Genomic DNA, 19,669 nt, shown 5'->3' on the forward strand with positions numbered 1-19,669 from the left:
TATGGTGTCTGTGACTCCGCGTCCGTCATGGCTGGACATATACTTTGCTCTCTGTACTGAATTTGACCACATCTTGGCTCAGTGTGCTCCCTACTCACTTGCTTTTTATTTTTCCACTGCTGCTTCCCTCTGAATGCAGTTTTTGGATGTGAGACCTCCTGCACCGCTGTGCACGCTTCCGCTTTCTCGTGCACTTGCCTCGTCACCTCCTCGGACTGGCGTAAGGCCTGAACGGTTTGGACTAGGGTGAGCTGTGACTCAAGCTGCAATTTACAAGACATCTCTTTGTCGATGATTCCCACAACTACATCTGATGTGCTCCTCTCTGTGTATCCCAAAGTCACAATGTTCCATCAGCTCGAATAAAGCTCCGATAAACATTTCGACTTTCTCACCGGGCCGCTGCACTCTCTGGTGAAAACACGCTCGCCCATGGATAACATTCCTCTTCGGGTAGAGGTATTTGTCGTATTTTCCTAACACGACATCGAATTTCGTCTTGTCCACTTCATCCGCAAAAGTGAATGCCTGGAAAATATTCTCTGCCTCCGCGCCCATAGCGTAGATCAAAGAGCTTACTTGCACCTCGCCGTCTTCGTTGTTCAATTTCGTCGCCACACGATAACGCTGAAACCGCTGCTTCCAATCACCCCAATCCGTCAGGCGGTTGAACGGAAAGTTTCCCGGGGGGGTTAAACTTTGCCATTATCCGAAGCTGCAGGTCCGTAGACAATTTCTGACACCATATAATGTTATTGAAAATGTCCACTCAGAGAGTTGTGCTTAACAGAGGTTCTTTACTAGTCGCTCGGGAACAGTGCAGGCCAGTATAACAGTAAGAAGTCTTCATATGCATGAGGTCGGTTGATATAGTAACCCGATAGCAGCTCTTTACGACATGGCAAACTGCTGTCGTAAAGTTCAATGCATATAGTCCTCATACGACATAAACCAGGGGTGTCCAAACGTTTTGCCAAGGGGGCCAGATTTTATGTGGTAAAATGTCGGGGGGCCGACCTTGGCTGACATTCTTTACATTGAACAACAATATTGTTCAACAAATTTTAGTAAGCCAGTCTGTTTCACATTTCCATTTTTATTTTAATTTCAACAATCTTAAGAATTTCTTTTGGTTCATTTGAAACAGGTATATCACATGCAACTGCTTATTCACTTGACTTTTTCTTAAACAGAAGTCTCCTGAGTGCAAATTGATTGATTTGAAACATAAAATGTATCACCATGACTTTTCAATAGTCACAAAACCTTTGACTCGAACAACAGGGAAATGAACACGCAATACACATATCCACAACTGCAAGGATCATTTGAAATATGACATATCAGTCAATATAAACACGGAGTGATGTCTCGTTAACTCGTGAGTGAGGGCGGATGATGCTATTACTCATTTAGTGAATGCTATTACTCATTTAGCCACTAGAGGGAAGCAGTACTCTATGAAACATCACTCACCAGTCTACGAGACCTCAGTCAATGCAACACGTGTTCCATTGCGCCCAACCTGCGGGCCAGACGGCACTGATTTTATGACAGGGGCCGAGGGCCGGATGAAATTCGACCGCGGGCCGGATTTGGCCCCCGGGCCGGACTTTGGACATGCCTGACATAAACCAATGCTACAGTCAGTCTATTGATCATTTACAACATTTTGGTTTTCATTTCGTACATAGTATTTTAAAAATTATTTCACAAAAATTAAGTTATATCAGAAGTGCTATTGTTTTGCATAATTATTGGGGCCAGACTGATGAATTTATTCAGACAGATGCCGATTTTGGTATTTGGTCAAATAAATATTTGACAATGGATTTTAAACATATATATTATAGAATCAGCCATCTTTGGGCAGTAGGCAGGGTACAGCATGCAGTTATCCAGTTAACTATGTCTACAGTATATCCCCAAAAAGAAAAAAATAAATAAATAAACATCTTCCTTGGATGCTCCAATTTATAGTACAGCTCAGTGTTGTTATTTTGAATTTCCAAGTGAGATGCAATGGATGGATGGATTGATGTATTTTGTGTTATTCAGACAACCGAAATATGTTGGAATGTAAACCTGGGTATGTACTGTAAGTAGCAGGAAATATGTGCTTAAGTCTGTCATGCAGCGCGGGCCACGGGCTAAATGGCGAAAAAAAGGTTGCGTTTCAATGAAGTGTCTCTGATATGTGGACCTACAAACCAACACACCATCACGCAAGGAGGTTAACACAGCAGACAAGTTTTGCAGCTCAAACATGTAGGGAGGAAAGATGCTGGACATAAGATTTGATTGACAGTTGAGCGGTGTGTGATTTTAGACAACACGCTTGCTGTGTTCGAGAGTGGAGACGATTTTTTTTTTTCGTTTGATCATTCAAATTTGGCAGAGTTGTTAGCCATACTTTTTCTCTGGTGTGACAATTTTACAATACATATTTATTCTAAGTTTACAAGGGAATTAATTTTTCCCAATATTGCAGCCATTCACAAGCAAAAGCCAAGAACTTCAACATATATTTAGTGGTAATCTGCTACCTTTTGGGATTTGTCTTAATCCTGCTAACATGAAACATGAAAGAGGCTACTTATTTGTCTTGTAATTTAAATGCCCTTCCACTCCCTCTGTGTGTTCTTTTTTTTCTTCCTCCCATAAAATGGTTTTCTTTTAATATTTCCACCGGCTCTTAATATTCCTTGGTGAACAATAATCTGTCTTTTAAATCGTCCAGTTCATTTTAGGATAACACCAAGGTCTTCCATACAAACATTTTAAACCATCTTAGGCAGGGGTGCCCATTACGTTGATCCTGATCTACCGGTAGATCTAACACAGGTCCCAAGTAGATCCAAGGAGTGTCGAGAAAAAAATACCCCGAAATAATCATTTGTGTGTCATTGAACATGTTAGTAATATATATTTTTTTGTGTTAATGTACGCTGCACCCTAATCATCCTATCAGTCTTGTTTTCACAAAAAAAAATCTTTAAAAAAAACAAAATAAAGCAGATAAATCTTGAATTTACAGTGGCGCGTGATTACATCACCGGAAGTTGTTAGCGCTCAGCAGTCTGCAATTGCAGCTTGTGATCAGAGCTGTTGCGCTCTATCTTTTATCGTCATTATTCTCATTCAGAGTTTGCTTCGTGTACAATTCACAGAGGGCACGGAAAAAGAATAGGAATCTAGGAGGGCACAGGGAAGCACTTTAAAATGGTACATGTGGTACATGTGAGCTACGATAGTTAACTGCTGCAAAAGTGCATCGCATGCCTCAGTTTCAGGCTGTTTCTCATCATGGCGCGTGCGTGTGTGTGTGTATGTGTGCGCGCGCGCATGCCGGTAAGGGGTGATCCCGGGAGGTTAGTTGATCGAAAAGTAGATCTTCGGTCCAAAAAGTTTGGACACCCCTGATCTAAGGCATGCTTGGACCAACTTAGTAGCATGTGCGAATAAGAATGATGAAAATCAAGATGACAGTAACAACGGTCAGAGCAGAAAATAAAAAGATAAGACCGGCAAAGACAGGATCAGTCAATGGGAAGACTTCATTCATCTCAGACGGGATCATATTAGAGCTACTAAGCATGTAGCCCAAACTCCAACCTACACTGGTGTTCTTCACCTGAAAAGAAGATAAGTCAAGTCAAGTCAACAGTATTTATAGAGCACTTTCAAACAGCCATCGCTGCATACAAAGTGCTGTACATGGAGCAATTTAACATGCACAATAAACAGTAAGACAAATCGTAATAAAGGCGGTAAAAAGCACCAAACAGTAAAATCAAGAACAAATCAAGTCATGCTGAGTCGAATGCCAAAGAATACAAGTGAGTTTTGAGGAGGGCTTTGAAGATGGAGGAGGCTTGCCGAATGTTCAGTGGGAGGTCATTCCAGAGAGAGTGACCAGCAACATAAAAGGCTCGATGCCCTCTGAGCCTCAGTTTAGTTCTTGGTACTTCTAATAATGTTTGGTCCACAGACGTGAGGCGCCGGGCAGGTGTGTAGGGGCGGATGAGCTCAGAGAGGTAAGGTGGTGCGAGATTATTCAGAGATTTGAAAACGAGGAGGATCTTGAAAATAACTCCAGTGAGAGCCAGTGAAGGGATGCCAGCAAACATCAGTAATATGTACAGCTCAATGATGTAGCAGTTAATCATTTATGGGAACCTTTCCTGGCTTGTAAAACTCAACAATGCCCAGAAAGTTGTCATGTTCCAACTCAAAGATGAGTCAGAAAACCCAAATCTCCATTACGATTCTTGTAATAAATTCAAGTGTGTCTGTTTGGAACAGTTGCCAGAAAGCCTACCAGACACCCAAAGGCAATGAACAACACACAGAGCCTCTTGTTAGTTGGGCTTGTTATTTGGGAAACACTCCCAGCAATTATTGACTGCTGCTGGTGTGTGAGCTGCTATACACTGTAAAAAGGGCCAGCTACTTTGTTTTCTCTTGTGTCACACATAAGGAATCCCCTTCATTTGAGGGAGCCTCTTTGAAAAAAGAAAAAAAAATCAGCGCCCTATCTTCGGGGCATTTCGGAAGCGTGACATTTCCTGCCTTTCAACTTTTTCATCATCAAGATGGGTGGCATGATTAACGATGCATCTGGAACAGCTAATGGAGAGTGGTGACGGTATAACCACATTATTGTTCATCGACAATGTTAAGATGTCATCTCACATACTTTGGTGTATGTCTGTGCATGCACACAGTGAACACTAATTGGGATGTTTTTTTTTTAATTCATTCGACTCACCTCGTTTTGAAAGTGAATGTTTTTCCACGTGTTCGTGTCAAATTTGTAACCGTTCGTCAGCAAAGCGAAGATGTAATGCGTTGCAAAGCAATAAGTGCGTAGGTATTTGTCTGAGACCCATGTCTTTTGATTCTGCAGCTGAAAAGGAAGGAAGGAATGTGAAATGGTTATTTTGTGATTCGGATGAAAAATGTTGCAAATCAGAGATATATGTCTTGGTTACAAAGGGATTTCCTTATGTTTGACATTTGCACTTATCTGTTACGGAAATTGACCCTGAAGTTGCACAATTGGTATTTCAATTTTCAAACATGAAATGATGTATCTCTTAAACTGATGAAACTTCAATCAAAATCTTTGTGTATCTCATGAGTGCAACAAGTCAGAGAGGACAAACATTACATGGTGTTCTTTTTGTTTACATTTCTGAGCTTGTTTTCAACAAGTTTTATAAAGAGAAGAACATAAATAGAACAGAATTTGTAATAAACAAACAGACACACATTCAAGCAATAAGAATCCAGTGTCACCCAAAACTTTGTTTTTACATGGTACCGGAGTATCCAGGGATAATCCACACTCGTATGGGGAGAAGGCGTAAAATGCTCACAGGATGGATTGCGCCAAGACACAATGCAAGACCCACTTGACTGTTCGGAAGATGTGCTAACCACCTCACACCATGCATCCACAGCAGTGTTCACAAACTAAGCTAAATGGTGGTTTTATGAATTTAAAACGGAGTCGTCCAGGAGGCATCCTAATTAGATGCCCGAGCCACCTCATCTGGCTCCTCTCGATGTGGAGAAGAAGTGGCTCTACTCTGAGCCCCTCCCGGATGACCGAGCTTCTCACCTTATCCCTAAGGGAGAGCTCGGACACCCTGCGGAGAAAACTCATTTCGGCCGCTTGTATCCGGGGTCTCGTTCTTTCAGTCATGACCCATAGCTCGTGAGGGTTGGGACGTAGATCGACCAGTAAATTGAGTGCTTCGCCCTTTCGCTCAGCTCCTTCTTTACCACGACGGACCGATACAACGTCCGCATCACAGCAGACCCTGTGCACTGATCCGCCTGTCGATCTCTCGCTCCCTCCTGCCCTCACTCGTGAACAAGACCCCAAGATACTTAAACTCCTCCACTTGGGGCAAGATCTCCCCCCCCGACCCGGAGGGGGCACTCCACCCTTTTCTGACTGAGGACTTAGCTTGAGGAGCTAAAGAATATTTCGCCCTCTTGTATTTGGGATCTTGTTCTTTTGTTCACTACCCACAGCACCTGATAAGGGAAGGAACGGAGATCCTTTCAGCTCAACTAGTACTTCACCATGACAGACCGATACAGAGTATGCATCAAAGTAGATACTGCACCAATCATCTTTTCGATCTCAAGCCCCATCCTTCCTTCATTTCTGAACAGGACCCCAAGATAATTGATCTAATTCACCTGGGGTCATAACAGACCTGGAGAGGGCATTCCACACTTTTCAGACTGAGGACCATTGTTTCAGATTTGCTTCTAATTTGCACTGCTTCTAATTCGGCTGCAAACCGCAGCAGTGAGAGTTGGACATCTTGGCTTGGCCAACAGTACCACATTTCCGAAAAGCAGAGATGGAATACTGAGGCCAACAAACTGGGCATCCTCAGCCTTAGCTGCGCCTAGAAATTCTGACCATAAAGGTTATGAACAGAATTTTGGTGGCAAAAGGCAGCCTTGGCAGAGTCCATCTCTCACTGTAAACAAATCTGCCTTTCTTTTCCCCAACCCCTGCTTCAAAAAGCTGTGCACTGCAAAATGTATTAATTGGAGCTATCAATCCTCACTTCCTCATTTTGCTCGAATAAATAAATAAATCTGCATAATTTGTTTTATGGGTTAAAGTGTTTTAAATGTTGTATTACTGAGTTCATGTTCCTTATTAAATAGAGTATTATTTATTGATTTCATTATATTGCATTTTTCAGAATCAAACTGTTCAAGTAGTCAATCAAAAAATATCACGTTTGTTTAGATTCCAGGCAAAATGATGCATCCAAACAATTTTTTTCAGTTTTTTTGTCCTGTTAATAAGGATGTAATGTTATGCAGTGCTCTTCTTTTAATAATTTTCTTGACAAATGAATGTTTTTATTATCGCTGCGAAGAGTTGAGGTGCGCCAACTTTTTTTTGGTACTTCCTCGGGAGGCATAACAGAAAGTAATTGAGAACCACAGATAGATATCACATTTGCTCCGAATAATGTTAAGCTTTTAATCATACTTAAACATGAAGAGTTTTCACCAAGCCTTGTTGCCATGGGAATGTGATATTCACCTAGGAAGCAACACTATTTTTAGCGTCTAAACATGGACAAAAACTCTTGAAATTTTGTACGCACAACAGGCCGAGAAATCCATTGAATATTTTCTAGGTTTATAGTGCATTTTCAAAAAATCTGACATTTATTTAAAGAAGACATTTTGAAGTCACTTGGAGCCATATCCTCTACTCTTTTTCAAATTCGTCAATTTTTTGCAATCTATAGAGGTCACATTGTCATAAGTACCTCCTAGAGATTTTATCCGAATATCTTGAAACTTTAGGTGTTTCATCTAAAGATGTTTCAGATGAAAAGTAAAGCAAGACTTCCATCAAATGCTGTTGTTGCGGTGACATGCTGTTTGCCAGGAAAAATTGTGTTGGTTTTATTGGTCAAAACATGAACAAAAACACACAGCAGGTCTAGCAAGAAATTCAATATTTTAGAGTTGGGGGTTGGGGGGGGGGGTCAAAATGTCAATAAATGTCTCTGTATACCCTCATACATGCATACATTGTTTCACAAAGTAGCCCCTGTTCTTTATTTGGCCTAGGCCAACGAAAATTGAGATACAATACACATACATGCCGATTTATATCGCGCTTTCACAGCAGTGGCAGCTGTCACAAAGCGCTTAACAAAACAGTTAACAAAGTAAATTAATAAACACAACACAAAACACGGACAGTCGTGCAGTCCTAATACCACTTTTCTCAAATACTGAGAGGGTCAAAACACACAAAAACAAACACTAAAATTAGGCATAGCAAAATAAACATTTCTACAATTCCATATGTTATTTCCATTAATTTGATTGATTTTCCCCAAAAATTCCAGTTCCAATATGCCAGTACCCCAATGTGGCCAGGGCGGCAAGGGCCCTTTATAGCTGCTCATAGTTCTTGTTGCAATAATAATTTTGGGTGATTATTCCTGTTTTGTTAATACTACCATTCAAGGTGTTACATGATATTATTTTGTTATTTTATGTAAACTGTTTTTGTTAAACATGTATTTATGTTAAGAGACCTGCCTTGGGACTCGGCCTGAAAACTAGCATTTATGTTAAGTCCGGCGCCTTTACATTGTCATTTGTTGTGTTGATTAATGTGCATTGTCCCAATGAAATAAATAAATGAGGTAGTTATTCGGAAACTCAAAAGGCTTCAATGCATTTCTATGAATTTGCTTTCGCTCAATGACACGTTAAGATGTATTTTTTTTTTAATGATGGTCCTGCTATCCAGTGTTGTTAAAATCTGGATTGAGATTGTTTTCTTACACAGCACATGTGTGCGGTGTACAGCTTCAATGTAATTTAAGAAACTATTCTCAGGTCAATTGCAGAAATTAAATTCTACCCTTTTTTTGAAAGCACCGCGCCACGTCTAGGAGCAGTTGAAAGGGCTTACCTCACTCCAAGGTGCATTACATAATTGGATGATTGAGGTATTGAATTCATCATACGTTGCTGGTTTGATGGTTTCGGTTGATTCATTCATCAACAAAGCTCTAGCGACATAGAAATAACCGGCATATGCCTTGAAAACACAGAAGAAATAACTCAAACATAGATATTTGACATGGAATGCATGAATGTATCTGTATGTGCGTGTGTTATTCTGCATCTTACCATAAATTCCCCAGTGACTGGCGGCTGCTCAACCCCGTTGAAAGAACATTGAGCCGAGGAACAAATGGTGAAATCAAATATGGAATTTACTATTCTCCCACATTGGTCTGAATTGCCAGATCCCACCATGAAGTATTTTTGATCTGGACTGTAATTCTTGGGTTTCTTTGTGCACTCTGTGTCATAAATGGCCGAGGCCTGAATGGTTACATTCACACCAATGGGGTAGCAGGGGTTGTTAATGTCCTTAGGGTTCGATAATTCCTGCAGCATTAGAGGAAGGAAAGACATGTCAGGGAAAGGAGGAGAACAAGAAGAAAATAAATTAGAAGGGGTCATCAGGAATCGAGGCTGATGAGATAAGAGGCGAATGATGTGGACCTGTATACAGTAATCCCTCCTTTTTACGGTTTTACGGGTTACTGTCCAAAAAGAACCCGTGATAAGTGAAATCCGTGAACTAGGATTCATTAAAAAAAAGCAAAAAATTGTGAGAGGGACGAAATTTCAAATGTGCACATACAGGCCAGCGATCCCGCGGAATGCAGCCGATGTGTTAATGATTACACAATTAAGGATGGAAGAGACACTGCTGCTTTTTTCTTAAAAGCCTCCTCTCTCTCTCACTTTCCCCAGCCATACTCATACACACACACACACACACACACACACACACACACACACACACACACACACACACACGTGCGCACACTCACGCACACACTAGCAGCATCGACACAACAACACTTAGACACTGATCAAATCAAAGAGCAAAGAGTAAGCCATGTGATAAGACAGAAGGGAGGGTGCTGGACGGGTCTGAGAAGATGCAAAGCCATGTTGATTGGCTGTGCATTTTCTCAGCCCCCCCCCCCCCCCCCCCTCACGTGTGATAGATCCACTTGTGCTGTCTCATTGGTGGAGGTCAGTGTTGGGAACCAATGAAGTTACGTGATGCACTGAAGCCACGCTAAACGAACTGCGAAAGATCGAGGGATCACTGTATTGTTGTTATTCCTGAAAAATTAAGCTTCAATGTCTACCTGTCACAAACAGGTATACATGCTCCACGCTCTTGTACAACCACAAACACAGCAGATATAAACATGCAGATAAATGAGACACACTCTTGCGCTCTGCTAAAGTCAGTATACCTGAATGACTTTGTCCAGAACCCTCTTCTCAGCTTCATTCTTGCCATAGCAGAGGAAACTGTGAGTGTAGACATTGTAAGGGTAGCCGTACAACTTGATGTGCATGTAGTCAGGTCCATTGAGCTCATCATCAACCGCAAAGGCGATTTGTGTTGATGCACCACCAAGATCCATTGAGCCCACAGTCTTGGATGTTTGTGGACGAACATAGGTGTTCCATATGCTTTTCTGCAAACGCCAAATGTCGCTATGAAATGGATGGAACTGTTAAAGAATGTCAATGAATGCCATATTCTGGCTACTCTATCATTGGGCAGTCGTGAAAAGTGCATAAAGTGACAGTTCCATGAAGTTGGTCGTTGTGAACCACTACACTACCGATGTCTTGACCAAAATGTAAAACCAGAATTCAAATATGTAACTGCACAAGTACAAATGTCTCTGTGCAGAAAGTGTGTTCAAGTGTTTTTTTTCCACTCACTCAGAACAATTTATTGACCGTATAGGCAAAAACCCTGTCACTCATAACCAGTGAGAGATGTCATTATATATTATATATAATATACATTATATATTATATTATATTATATTATATTATATTATATTATATTATATTATATTATATTATATTATATTATTCATTCATTCATTCATCTTCCGAGCCGCTTGATCCTCACTAGGGTCGCGGGGGGTGCTGGAGCCTATCCCAGCTGTCTCCGGGCAGTAGGCGGGGGACACCCTGAATCGGTTGCCAGCCAATCGCAGGGCACACAGAGACGAACAACCATTCGCACTCACACTCACACCTAGGGACAATTTAGAGTGTTCAATCAGCCTGCCATGCATGTTTTTGGAATGTGGGAGGAAACCGGAGCACCCGGAGAAAACCCACGCAGGCCCGGGGAGAACATGCAAACTCCACACAGGGAGGCCGGAGCTGGAATATATTATATTATATTATATTATATTATATTATATTATATTATATTATATTATATTATATTATATTATATTATATTATAATATAATATAATAATATAATATATTATTATATATTGATTATATATATATTATATATATATATATTATTATATATTGATTATATATAATATATAATATAATATATTATATTATATTATATTATATTATATTATATTATATTATATTATATTATATTATATTTAGGATTAGTTCTTGACAGGAAAAAACACTTCTAAGAGAGAGCATGAACTAAAGAGAGCAAAAAAAACACGATTAAAAGTAGTTAAAAGTTAAATGACCATTTTTATTTGTTTCTCTCTCTCTCTCTCTCTCTCTGAATACTGTAGATAGATAGATAGATAGATAGATAGATAGATAGATAGATAGATAGATAGATAGATACAGTAGATAGATAGATAGATAGATAGATAGATAGATAGATAGATAGATAGATAGATAGATAGATAGATAGATAGATAGATAGATAGATAGATAGATAGATAGATAGATAGATAGATAGATAGATAGATAGATAGATAGATAGATAGATAGATAGATAGATAGATAGATAGATAGATAGATGGATAGATAGATAGATAGATAGATAGATAGATAGATGGATAGATAGATAGGAAACATTTTTGTCTGAACTTTGCGAGACTAGGGCATTTACTTGGAAAATGCGTCCCTAATTACAAAATTTCTTTCAGAATCAATGAAAATCGTAAGAAGAGGTACCACAGTACTGATAAACACAGAGCAATATGAGCTGACGTGGATTAATAACACATTTTGGAGTTATTGTAATGCTTGGTTTGTTTTACCTCAAGAAAGTTTCCCATTAAATAGTTGACAGTAATCCAGCCGTACAGTCCTTCCTCCTGACCAGTAATGATGGATGCATTTTGGAAGTCAAAGGGCAGAGATTGGAGATATACTTCCAGACTATTCAGGATTTTGCTAGCCCGCTGCATGTCTTTCTCTCTTCCAACAAAGCACAGAAAAAAGTAATCAAATTGCGACAAATGTTACAACAAATATAAATGGGAAGTAAAGAAAAAAAGTTGTTCCAACATTTTTCAAAACACAATGAAAAATGGTCATTAATCCTACAAGAAATGCACATTTCTAATGGAGCATAATAAACTGATTTGGATTTGAATCAGTGGTCCTAAGATGCAGGGACATGCAGAGACCTTTGGAGGGGCAGCTGTTCAAAGTTAAGAAGGGGCACATGTGTCACGTTGTGATTTGGTGGTGGACCCCAAAAAGCAGGCAGGAGGGAGGAGCAGGTTGTACGTGAAGAATTGTATTGATAAAAACACAGAAAACTAAATCCAAAACAAAATCCTGAAAACAAAACAAATCCAAAGTATCAAACAAAACCCAGGCTATAGCTAAAAACTCACAGTCACCAAAACATGATCGAGAACATGACCAAGAACATGACAGACAAACATGACAGCTACAACAAACAAACAATGACCCGACACAGAGTAGTCGTGCCGGGAGTCCTTTTACAGCAATAATCACATAACAACCAACACGTGTGCAGCTGCAGGTAGAGACCTACAGTGCCACCTGTTGGTTACAAACCAAAACATGACAACATGGCCTTTTTTTGTTTTAAATTGTGGAAGTAAAATGCACATTTGTTTCCAATAAATACAACTTTGTAGCTCCCTACTGGACAGCTGGGACACACACACACGAGCTGCAGTCGTTACTTACAACTTGGGTCAGCTTGCTACATATCTGACCGAAGATCGACTTTTGAAGCTACGAACCTCCCCAAACCGACTGATCGCGCACGTGCAAGCATATACACATGCATGCACGCACACACGTGCGCATACGCAAGCACGCACGCCGAGTGACACCCGGAACGTCACCAAACATGAACGGGATTGAAACACGCGTACACACCAAGTTCAATGATAAAATAGTCCTGGTCAGTCAACTAATCAATAATCAAGGTTTCCTTTTAAATTACTCTGAATTTTTAAAGAAATTTAATCTACCGGTCACCCCAAAAGAATTTGCTACAGTCATGGATGCGATTCCTTCTGGAATCTTGACCCTCTTGAAAGGGGTGGACGGAACAACCTCCACACCAACCCTGGAACCCAAAATGACTGCTATCGGCAAATCCTGTTTTACGTCAACATCAATCAGAAATAACAACCGTAATATACGATCCCTGTTCCAAAAAGATATTTCAACAATCCCACACGTTATTACTTACTGGTCTGGCTTTGTTGATAATCTACACTGGGGAAAAATCTGGTCTCTCCCTTACAAATACCTCCTGACTAATAAAGTAAGGGAAATCTCTTTTAAAATGATACATAAATACTATCCAACCAAGCATTATCTTCTTAGGTTCAAGAAAGACATATCTGTTGATTGTTCATTTTGTGGAATGTACCCTGTAACGATGGTTCACTTGTTCTGGCATTGCCAGTATACCAACACATTTTGGAAAGTTGTATCCAGATTTATCATTGAACATATTGACTCTGACTTTATGCTATACTGGAAAAATGTACTATTTGGGTTATACAAAGATAATGAAAAAAACACTAAACAAACCTTCATTATAAATTTAATAATCATTCTCGCTAAGTTCCATATCCACAAATGCAGATGGAATAATTCAAAACCTCTTTTCTTAATTTTTGAAGCAGAAACAAAGCAGTACCTGAGCTCTATTATGGATTCCAAAAAACAAAAAAGCTGTTGAGACTCTGGCTATATGCTCCTTATTTGGAAGTTTTGTCTAAAAATCCCCTGGCTTCATTCTTTTTTTTTTCTTCTTTTTTGTTTAAACGTTTGTAATATGTATGAATTGGTAGCACGTTCGTTTTGTTTTCTGTTTGCTGAGAATTGTATTCTGATTTGTTCAATAAAGGTTTTTAAAAAAACACGTACACACAAGTTTTTTTCGCCCCCATTTCCTCCTCCCAACGTTCGCATATGACTTGAGACCAGTCCACTGGCTCCGGGACGATCGCAATTGACGTATTGTACAACCCTGCCTTAAAATCTGAGGTAATTCGCTGACTAGCTTAGCGTTTAGCGCTGGGCACCGTGGTTTGCAATGGACGGTGATTCCGTTGTCATCGGATTGGTTGCCCAGTATGTCAATCAAGTAACGGGATTGCTGATAGGCTGAAGTAGTAAGTTCTCTTTATTTAACACCGTTGTTTGAATGGCAGCGCCACTGCCGAGGCGTTTTCGACGCTTTTCATTTGAAAGCCCGGGAGCCGCATTGAGCCAGTCAAAGAGCCGCATGCGGCTTGGCCACCCCTGGTATAGAGTGTAAGCAGGTGAACTTAGACGCCGTGCATAGCTAAACAGGAGATACAGTACATATATAACTATGGCTGCGTTCACACTGCAGAGCGTATTGTGAAACCGTTATGAAAAACAACTTTGCAGATTTACGGACAGTTACCATTGTCTTCCAATACATCACCTCAACAACTCCAAACATGTACATTGCAATATCTTCGTTCACAATCATTTTTATGTCAATATAAAAACTTGAAACTAAAAATAAAAACCCCAACAATAAAAATAAATGAATAAAACATAAAATGCAATATAAAAAAATAAAAACTTGAAAGAAATAAATCACATCATCTGCAACTGGTTGTCAACCAGTTCAGGGTGTACCCAGCCTGAGGACAACTACGAAAAGATCCAACATGTCCACGACCCTTATGAGGATAAAAGAGGTTCAGATAATGGATGCAGGGATGAGAGTGGGTCGTAATGAAAAAATCTGAAAATCAGCCAGCGGTCTGGGAGCCACAGGCAACGCCCCGATGGGGGCCCAGAAGGCAAAGCCCCCGGAAGCTCATGGGTTTTAGAGATTTTAAAGCCTCAAAAACCATTAATTTTATCAACAAAATGTTAACATTTTTGTTGAAATACCATTCCCTATTTGCTTGGAAAATTTGCACTTTATACTAAACATGCTCGAGATGAAGTGTATTCAATGTACTCACTACTTGAAACTTTCATAGATAAAAATCCCAAGATTGTTCACTATTCTTTCAAGTGAAAATTTGACATAGGCCTTTGTGCAATTTTGCTTATGCATTCCTGGTGAGCACCAACATGTAACTTCATGTAACAATGACGCAAGGAAATTTCTCTGTCAAAGCAACAACAATAAAAATGAAAAAAAAAAAACCTACGGCAGGCCTGAGGATTTCACGGTAACGATCGTCACCGGTAGCGTGTCGTTTCCGTGGCATCATTTTGACAGTGCCGAAAAATCGTTTCCCATAGTCACTGCACACGAGTTGACTGTACGCGATCGAATCTCTCCTGTGTGATCAACGCGATTTCACTGTGCCTGTACATGTGTTTGTGGTGTGGTGTGTAAGTGTGTCTCTTCTAATTTACTTTCGTTTTGTTTTCAGTGTTGGGGGGGGGGGGGGCAGATAATGTTATGTGTGCATGCTATTTTAGGTCCGCAAACTGAGAAATCGCGCGGATGACAGTTTGAGATGCCGGCAAAAAACACACAAAGGTCTATTAATTAAGAAATGGGAATGTCAGTGTGATTTTTTCGTATGAATCGTCCGAAAGGCGTATCACTAAACTCACTTGTGACGTATGCACAGAACACGAGAGCGCGATACGACGAGAGGCGCGATTACGAGGCAAGTATGTCATCAGATCTATCGGGTAATCGCTATGACAAATATTATGAAACAGTCTTGGTTATTCTATAATTTTCTGGTTGTAGCATGGTAACTTAATAATAAAACATTCGTTACAAGGTGTAGTAATGCTCATGTTAACTGTCGGTAGAACTAACGATGACGTGTGGTAGATTCTTTCATCAATTTCATGCATTTGATTACACATGCATCGTCTTGGGAAGAGGATGTCACATCAATACTTAGCTGTTTCAATGATTACCAGTAAATTAATCTTTGCAGTGTGAGACTGGAAATAAAAATCCTCAGATTTTGTGGTATGCTGTATTGAGATGATGCCATATGAGTACAACATATTTTGATCCATTTATTTTGTTGAATAAACTTGGAGTACACAGCTGCTGATGTAATGTGCATTGTTAATGCATAGTTTTCAAACTTTCACCCTTGACTTTTGAGTATCAGAATTCTTGATTATGAATATCACTCAAAATAGAGTAATGGGTTCCCATGATGAAAGTTTACGGAACCCCAAATTACTTACCGTGGTTTCCCATTGGGTAATCCGACGGAACTAAAAAACGGTTCCCGTAAATTTCCAAAATTCTCAGTCCTGCTACGGTACACCTTTTTTTCCCGCAACGATCGCAGTTTGACGCTCGCCGCTGTTGTTGTTTTGATCTTGCGTGACGAGATTTCCATTCTTGCGAGACGAGATTGGCGAGATCAGCCTTCACCTCGCTTTAAGCAGACGACTGCCAAGTTGTGTAATGTTAAAACAAGTGTTGCGAAAGTTTATTGCGGTGATATCACAGAGGAAGCAGCTAAAGTTGGATAGTTTATTTGCGATAATATGTCGACTTTGAGAAAGCCTTGCAAAAGGCTTGGAAGCAGAATAAAGAGAGGAGAATTTATGAACTCAAAGACTGAACCATGGGATGAAATAAGAACCTATTTCTCAGCAAATCTTGTATGCCTGAATGATTTAAAATTTTGCAGCATTTGTTTATAAATGTATGTATATGTTGTTGTTGTTAGTATCATATGAAATTGAATAAGTAGACCATTTCAGAATTTGAAATTTGGGACGCTCTAAATGCATAATGGGACTCAAACTTTTCTGATCAGCGAGCGCTGGGGTTAAACTGTAAAATTATCACTGAAGATTTGTTCATTACTTGTATTCATTAAATGTTGTGTAAATGTGATAAAAAGCCGTTGATTCTTACCTCATACATTGATAGTGAAGTCCCAAACTGTTAACTGTATTTGCGTTATGAAAGCATTTTCCGTATAGAATGACATCGTCACACACTGTACACAGAGCTTTACCAGCGACATTGAGCTTTTTCACGAAATCCGACACAAGCACAGACAACTGTTCCCCTTTACTGGTTCCTACTGGGGACACCGTCAGCTTTCGTTTTTCGGTGTACCAAGATGTTTGTCTAAAATGAACAGGAAATGAGTTACGGTACTGTAAAATGATTCCTTGTATACTCACTGTAAGAGTCTCATTCCAGCAGTAGCTCCCAAGAAGAGAGGCGTTGTTTTGTGCTTTTTATCAGGAATGGCTGCCAAGATATTTTTCATGCATTTTTTGAAGCCTTCCCATGTCTGTGCATCTTTCTTCGGGTCAATTTTCAATTCAGAGATTGGAACACCTAGGATGAGGTTATATATAAATATCAGAGCCTTTAAGATTAAAATGTAAGTTGGACTCACCAGAAACTTTGCAGTTCAATTTCTCCATCACAACTCCCGTTTCATTTTCCTTCTCCCCAGGCCACTCGTACAAGTAGATGTTGGACCGAGATGATCCCGAGTCAATTACTATGCCATACTGCAATAACAGAAATTATGCACAGGGTTCGGAGTGTTACTTTAAAAATGTATTCCAATCCATTTAGTAGTCATCTGTTAAAAAATGAGTTTGTGAAGTCATCCAAGTAACATCATTAAAATAATGTAACTTAAGTAAGGTGGAACGGTGGTAGACTGGTTGGCTCCAGCGACCGCTTCTTGGCCCCTGTTGTTTTTGTAGAAATATTGATTATGATTGTTATTATGATTATTAGGTCCTGAGCACTTATCGCTGCAAGGTCCCTAATGGTTTTTGGGGAAATTCTATTTCTTCTTCTTATTATTATTCATTTATTCATTTTGCGATCTGCTTAATCCTCACGACTGTCGCGGGGGATGCTGAACCCCATGAGCACTTATCGCTGCAAGGTTCCTAATGGTTTTTGGGGAAATTCTATTTCTTCTTCTTATTATTCATTCATTCATTTTCCGATCTGCTTAATCCTCACAACTGTCGCGGGGGATGCTGAACCCCATCCCAGCCGTCTTCAGGCAGTAGGCAGGGGACATCCAGAACCGGTTGCTAGCCAATCGCAGGGCACATACAGACGAACAACCGCTCACACTCGGGACAATTTAGAGCAGTGGTCCCCAAACTTTTTCCTGTGAGGGCCACATAATTTTTCGCTTCTCAGATGTGGGGGGCCGGGGTCAGTTTGTAACAGCAAAAGTGTGACTGCAAGAGCACCTAGACGTAAAAATGTATTGTTTCCCAGAAACCCACATGTTATATGTGTTTATGAAATTGTTACTGGCTAATAGTTAATACAATACAATACAATACAATACATGCTGATTTATATAGCGCTTTCACAACAGCAGCAGCTGTAACAAAGCGCTTTACAAAACAGTTAACATAAAGTAAAATAATAAACACAACACATAACATAAAACACGGACAGTCGTGCAGTCCTAATCTTAATCATGAAAATAGTTCGTAACTAAGGAATATTTTATTGCAAAAGCCAAATTTTATGATAAAATAGAAATATACATAGATGAAAAATAAACAAAAAGACTCTCTGGTATTGTCAGGCGGGCCGGACCAAACGTGGTGGTGGGCCGGATCCGGCCCGCGGGCCGTAGTTTGATGACCACTCATTTAGACTGTTAAATCATACTGCCATGCATGTTTTTTGGAACATGGGGGAAACCGTGGTACCTGGAGAAAACCCATGCAAGCCCGGGGAGAACATGCAAACTCCACACAGGGAGGCTGGAGCTGGAATTGAAACCAGTACCTCTGCACTGTGAGGCGGACGCGCTAACCACTGCCCAATTATTATTATTATTATTATTATTATTATTATTATTATTATTATTACAGTGGTACATCTACTGAGGAAATTAATTAGTTCTGGAAGAAATTTCTCTCTCTACAAAATTGTAGAGATGCATTTTCTATGTAAATGCCCTAATCTGTTCGAAGCCCCCCCAAAATTCAGACATAAATGTTTTCTCAAGCAGGGGTGGCAAAGCTTCTTGTGTACAGTATGTGTGTTTCGATTTTGTTCATGTTCGGTGACCTTCCAGCTGTTGCTCATCCTGGCGTGCATGTATTTGCGCACGTGTGCATGGTTGGGCGCCCACATGTGTGAGCGTGTGTATATGCTTGCACGTGACCAATGGGGTCGATAGTGGGAGGTTGGTCACTTCAAAAGTCGATCTCGGATCAAAAAAGTTTGCCCACTGTGGCATGCTGACCCAAGTAGAAAGAAACCGCTGCAGCTCGCATGCTGACAATGCCTGCTTTGAGTGGCAACAACAGAATACAAACAAGATTTGACAATGATTGCTCAAGAGAAGGAATGCCAGAAGTCCCTGCACTAAGGCGCTAAGCAGCATGCATAGTAAGAGAAAAATGTTGTTATATTTTTGTTTGTGGACCTGAGAGTTTTTGTGTGTGAGACAGTGCACACAATATTCATTGTTGAAAATGACTGGTCTGTGGTCTTTGTACCGTTGGGGTCAATTTCTGTCATTGTCATGTTGGTGTGTGACATTTACAATAAATGTGGCTGAGCAGAGGTGTGTGTGTGTGTGTGTGTGTGTGTGTGTATGTGGAAGGGATGCAGTGATGTTTATGTGACTCTTTGCAGGAACACAGGAAAAAAATTGGCTCTTACTCTCTGACTGGTTGGCCACCCCTGTTCTTAAGCATAAAAATGCCTCAAAATATGTAATAAGTACATGTTACTATTCAGTTATTGCACTATAAATGAGTTTTGCAAAATACACAAAAACAAAGAATAGAGTACCGGTCACAAATAAAAATTATCATTTAACTTT

The 19,669-nt window shown here is 40.0% G+C and overlaps 1 protein-coding gene across 4 annotated transcripts in view; it reads right to left on the reverse strand.

Moving 5' to 3' along the window:
- Positions 1–1,783: 1,783 nt before the first annotated feature.
- entpd3 (ectonucleoside triphosphate diphosphohydrolase 3) overlaps positions 1,784–19,669 on the reverse strand; it is a 51,169-nt gene continuing 33,283 nt past the window's right edge. For 2 of the 4 annotated variants that reach the window (XM_052064753.1, XM_052064751.1), the window contains 8 exons: positions 17,243–17,360; positions 17,022–17,181; positions 11,666–11,825; positions 9,861–10,088; positions 8,707–8,970; positions 8,486–8,614; positions 4,772–4,909; positions 1,784–3,634 (listed from right to left, as the gene is read on the reverse strand). In XM_052064753.1, coding sequence (XP_051920713.1) covers positions 3,446–3,634; positions 4,772–4,909; positions 8,486–8,614; positions 8,707–8,970; positions 9,861–10,088; positions 11,666–11,825; positions 17,022–17,181; positions 17,243–17,270 — 1,296 coding nt within the window. In that variant the 5' untranslated portion in view covers positions 17,271–17,360 and the 3' untranslated portion in view covers positions 1,784–3,445. Of the gene's footprint in view, positions 3,635–4,771; positions 4,910–5,958; positions 6,049–8,485; positions 8,615–8,706; positions 8,971–9,860; positions 10,089–11,665; positions 11,826–17,021; positions 17,182–17,242; positions 17,361–19,669 lie in introns of those variants that run through there. The other 2 variants (XM_052064752.1, XM_052064754.1) reach the window with 2 other exon arrangements.

The sequence above is a fragment of the Hippocampus zosterae genome, chromosome 5 (assembly GCF_025434085.1).
Source record: "Hippocampus zosterae strain Florida chromosome 5, ASM2543408v3, whole genome shotgun sequence".
NCBI lineage: Eukaryota > Metazoa > Chordata > Actinopteri > Syngnathiformes > Syngnathidae > Hippocampus > Hippocampus zosterae.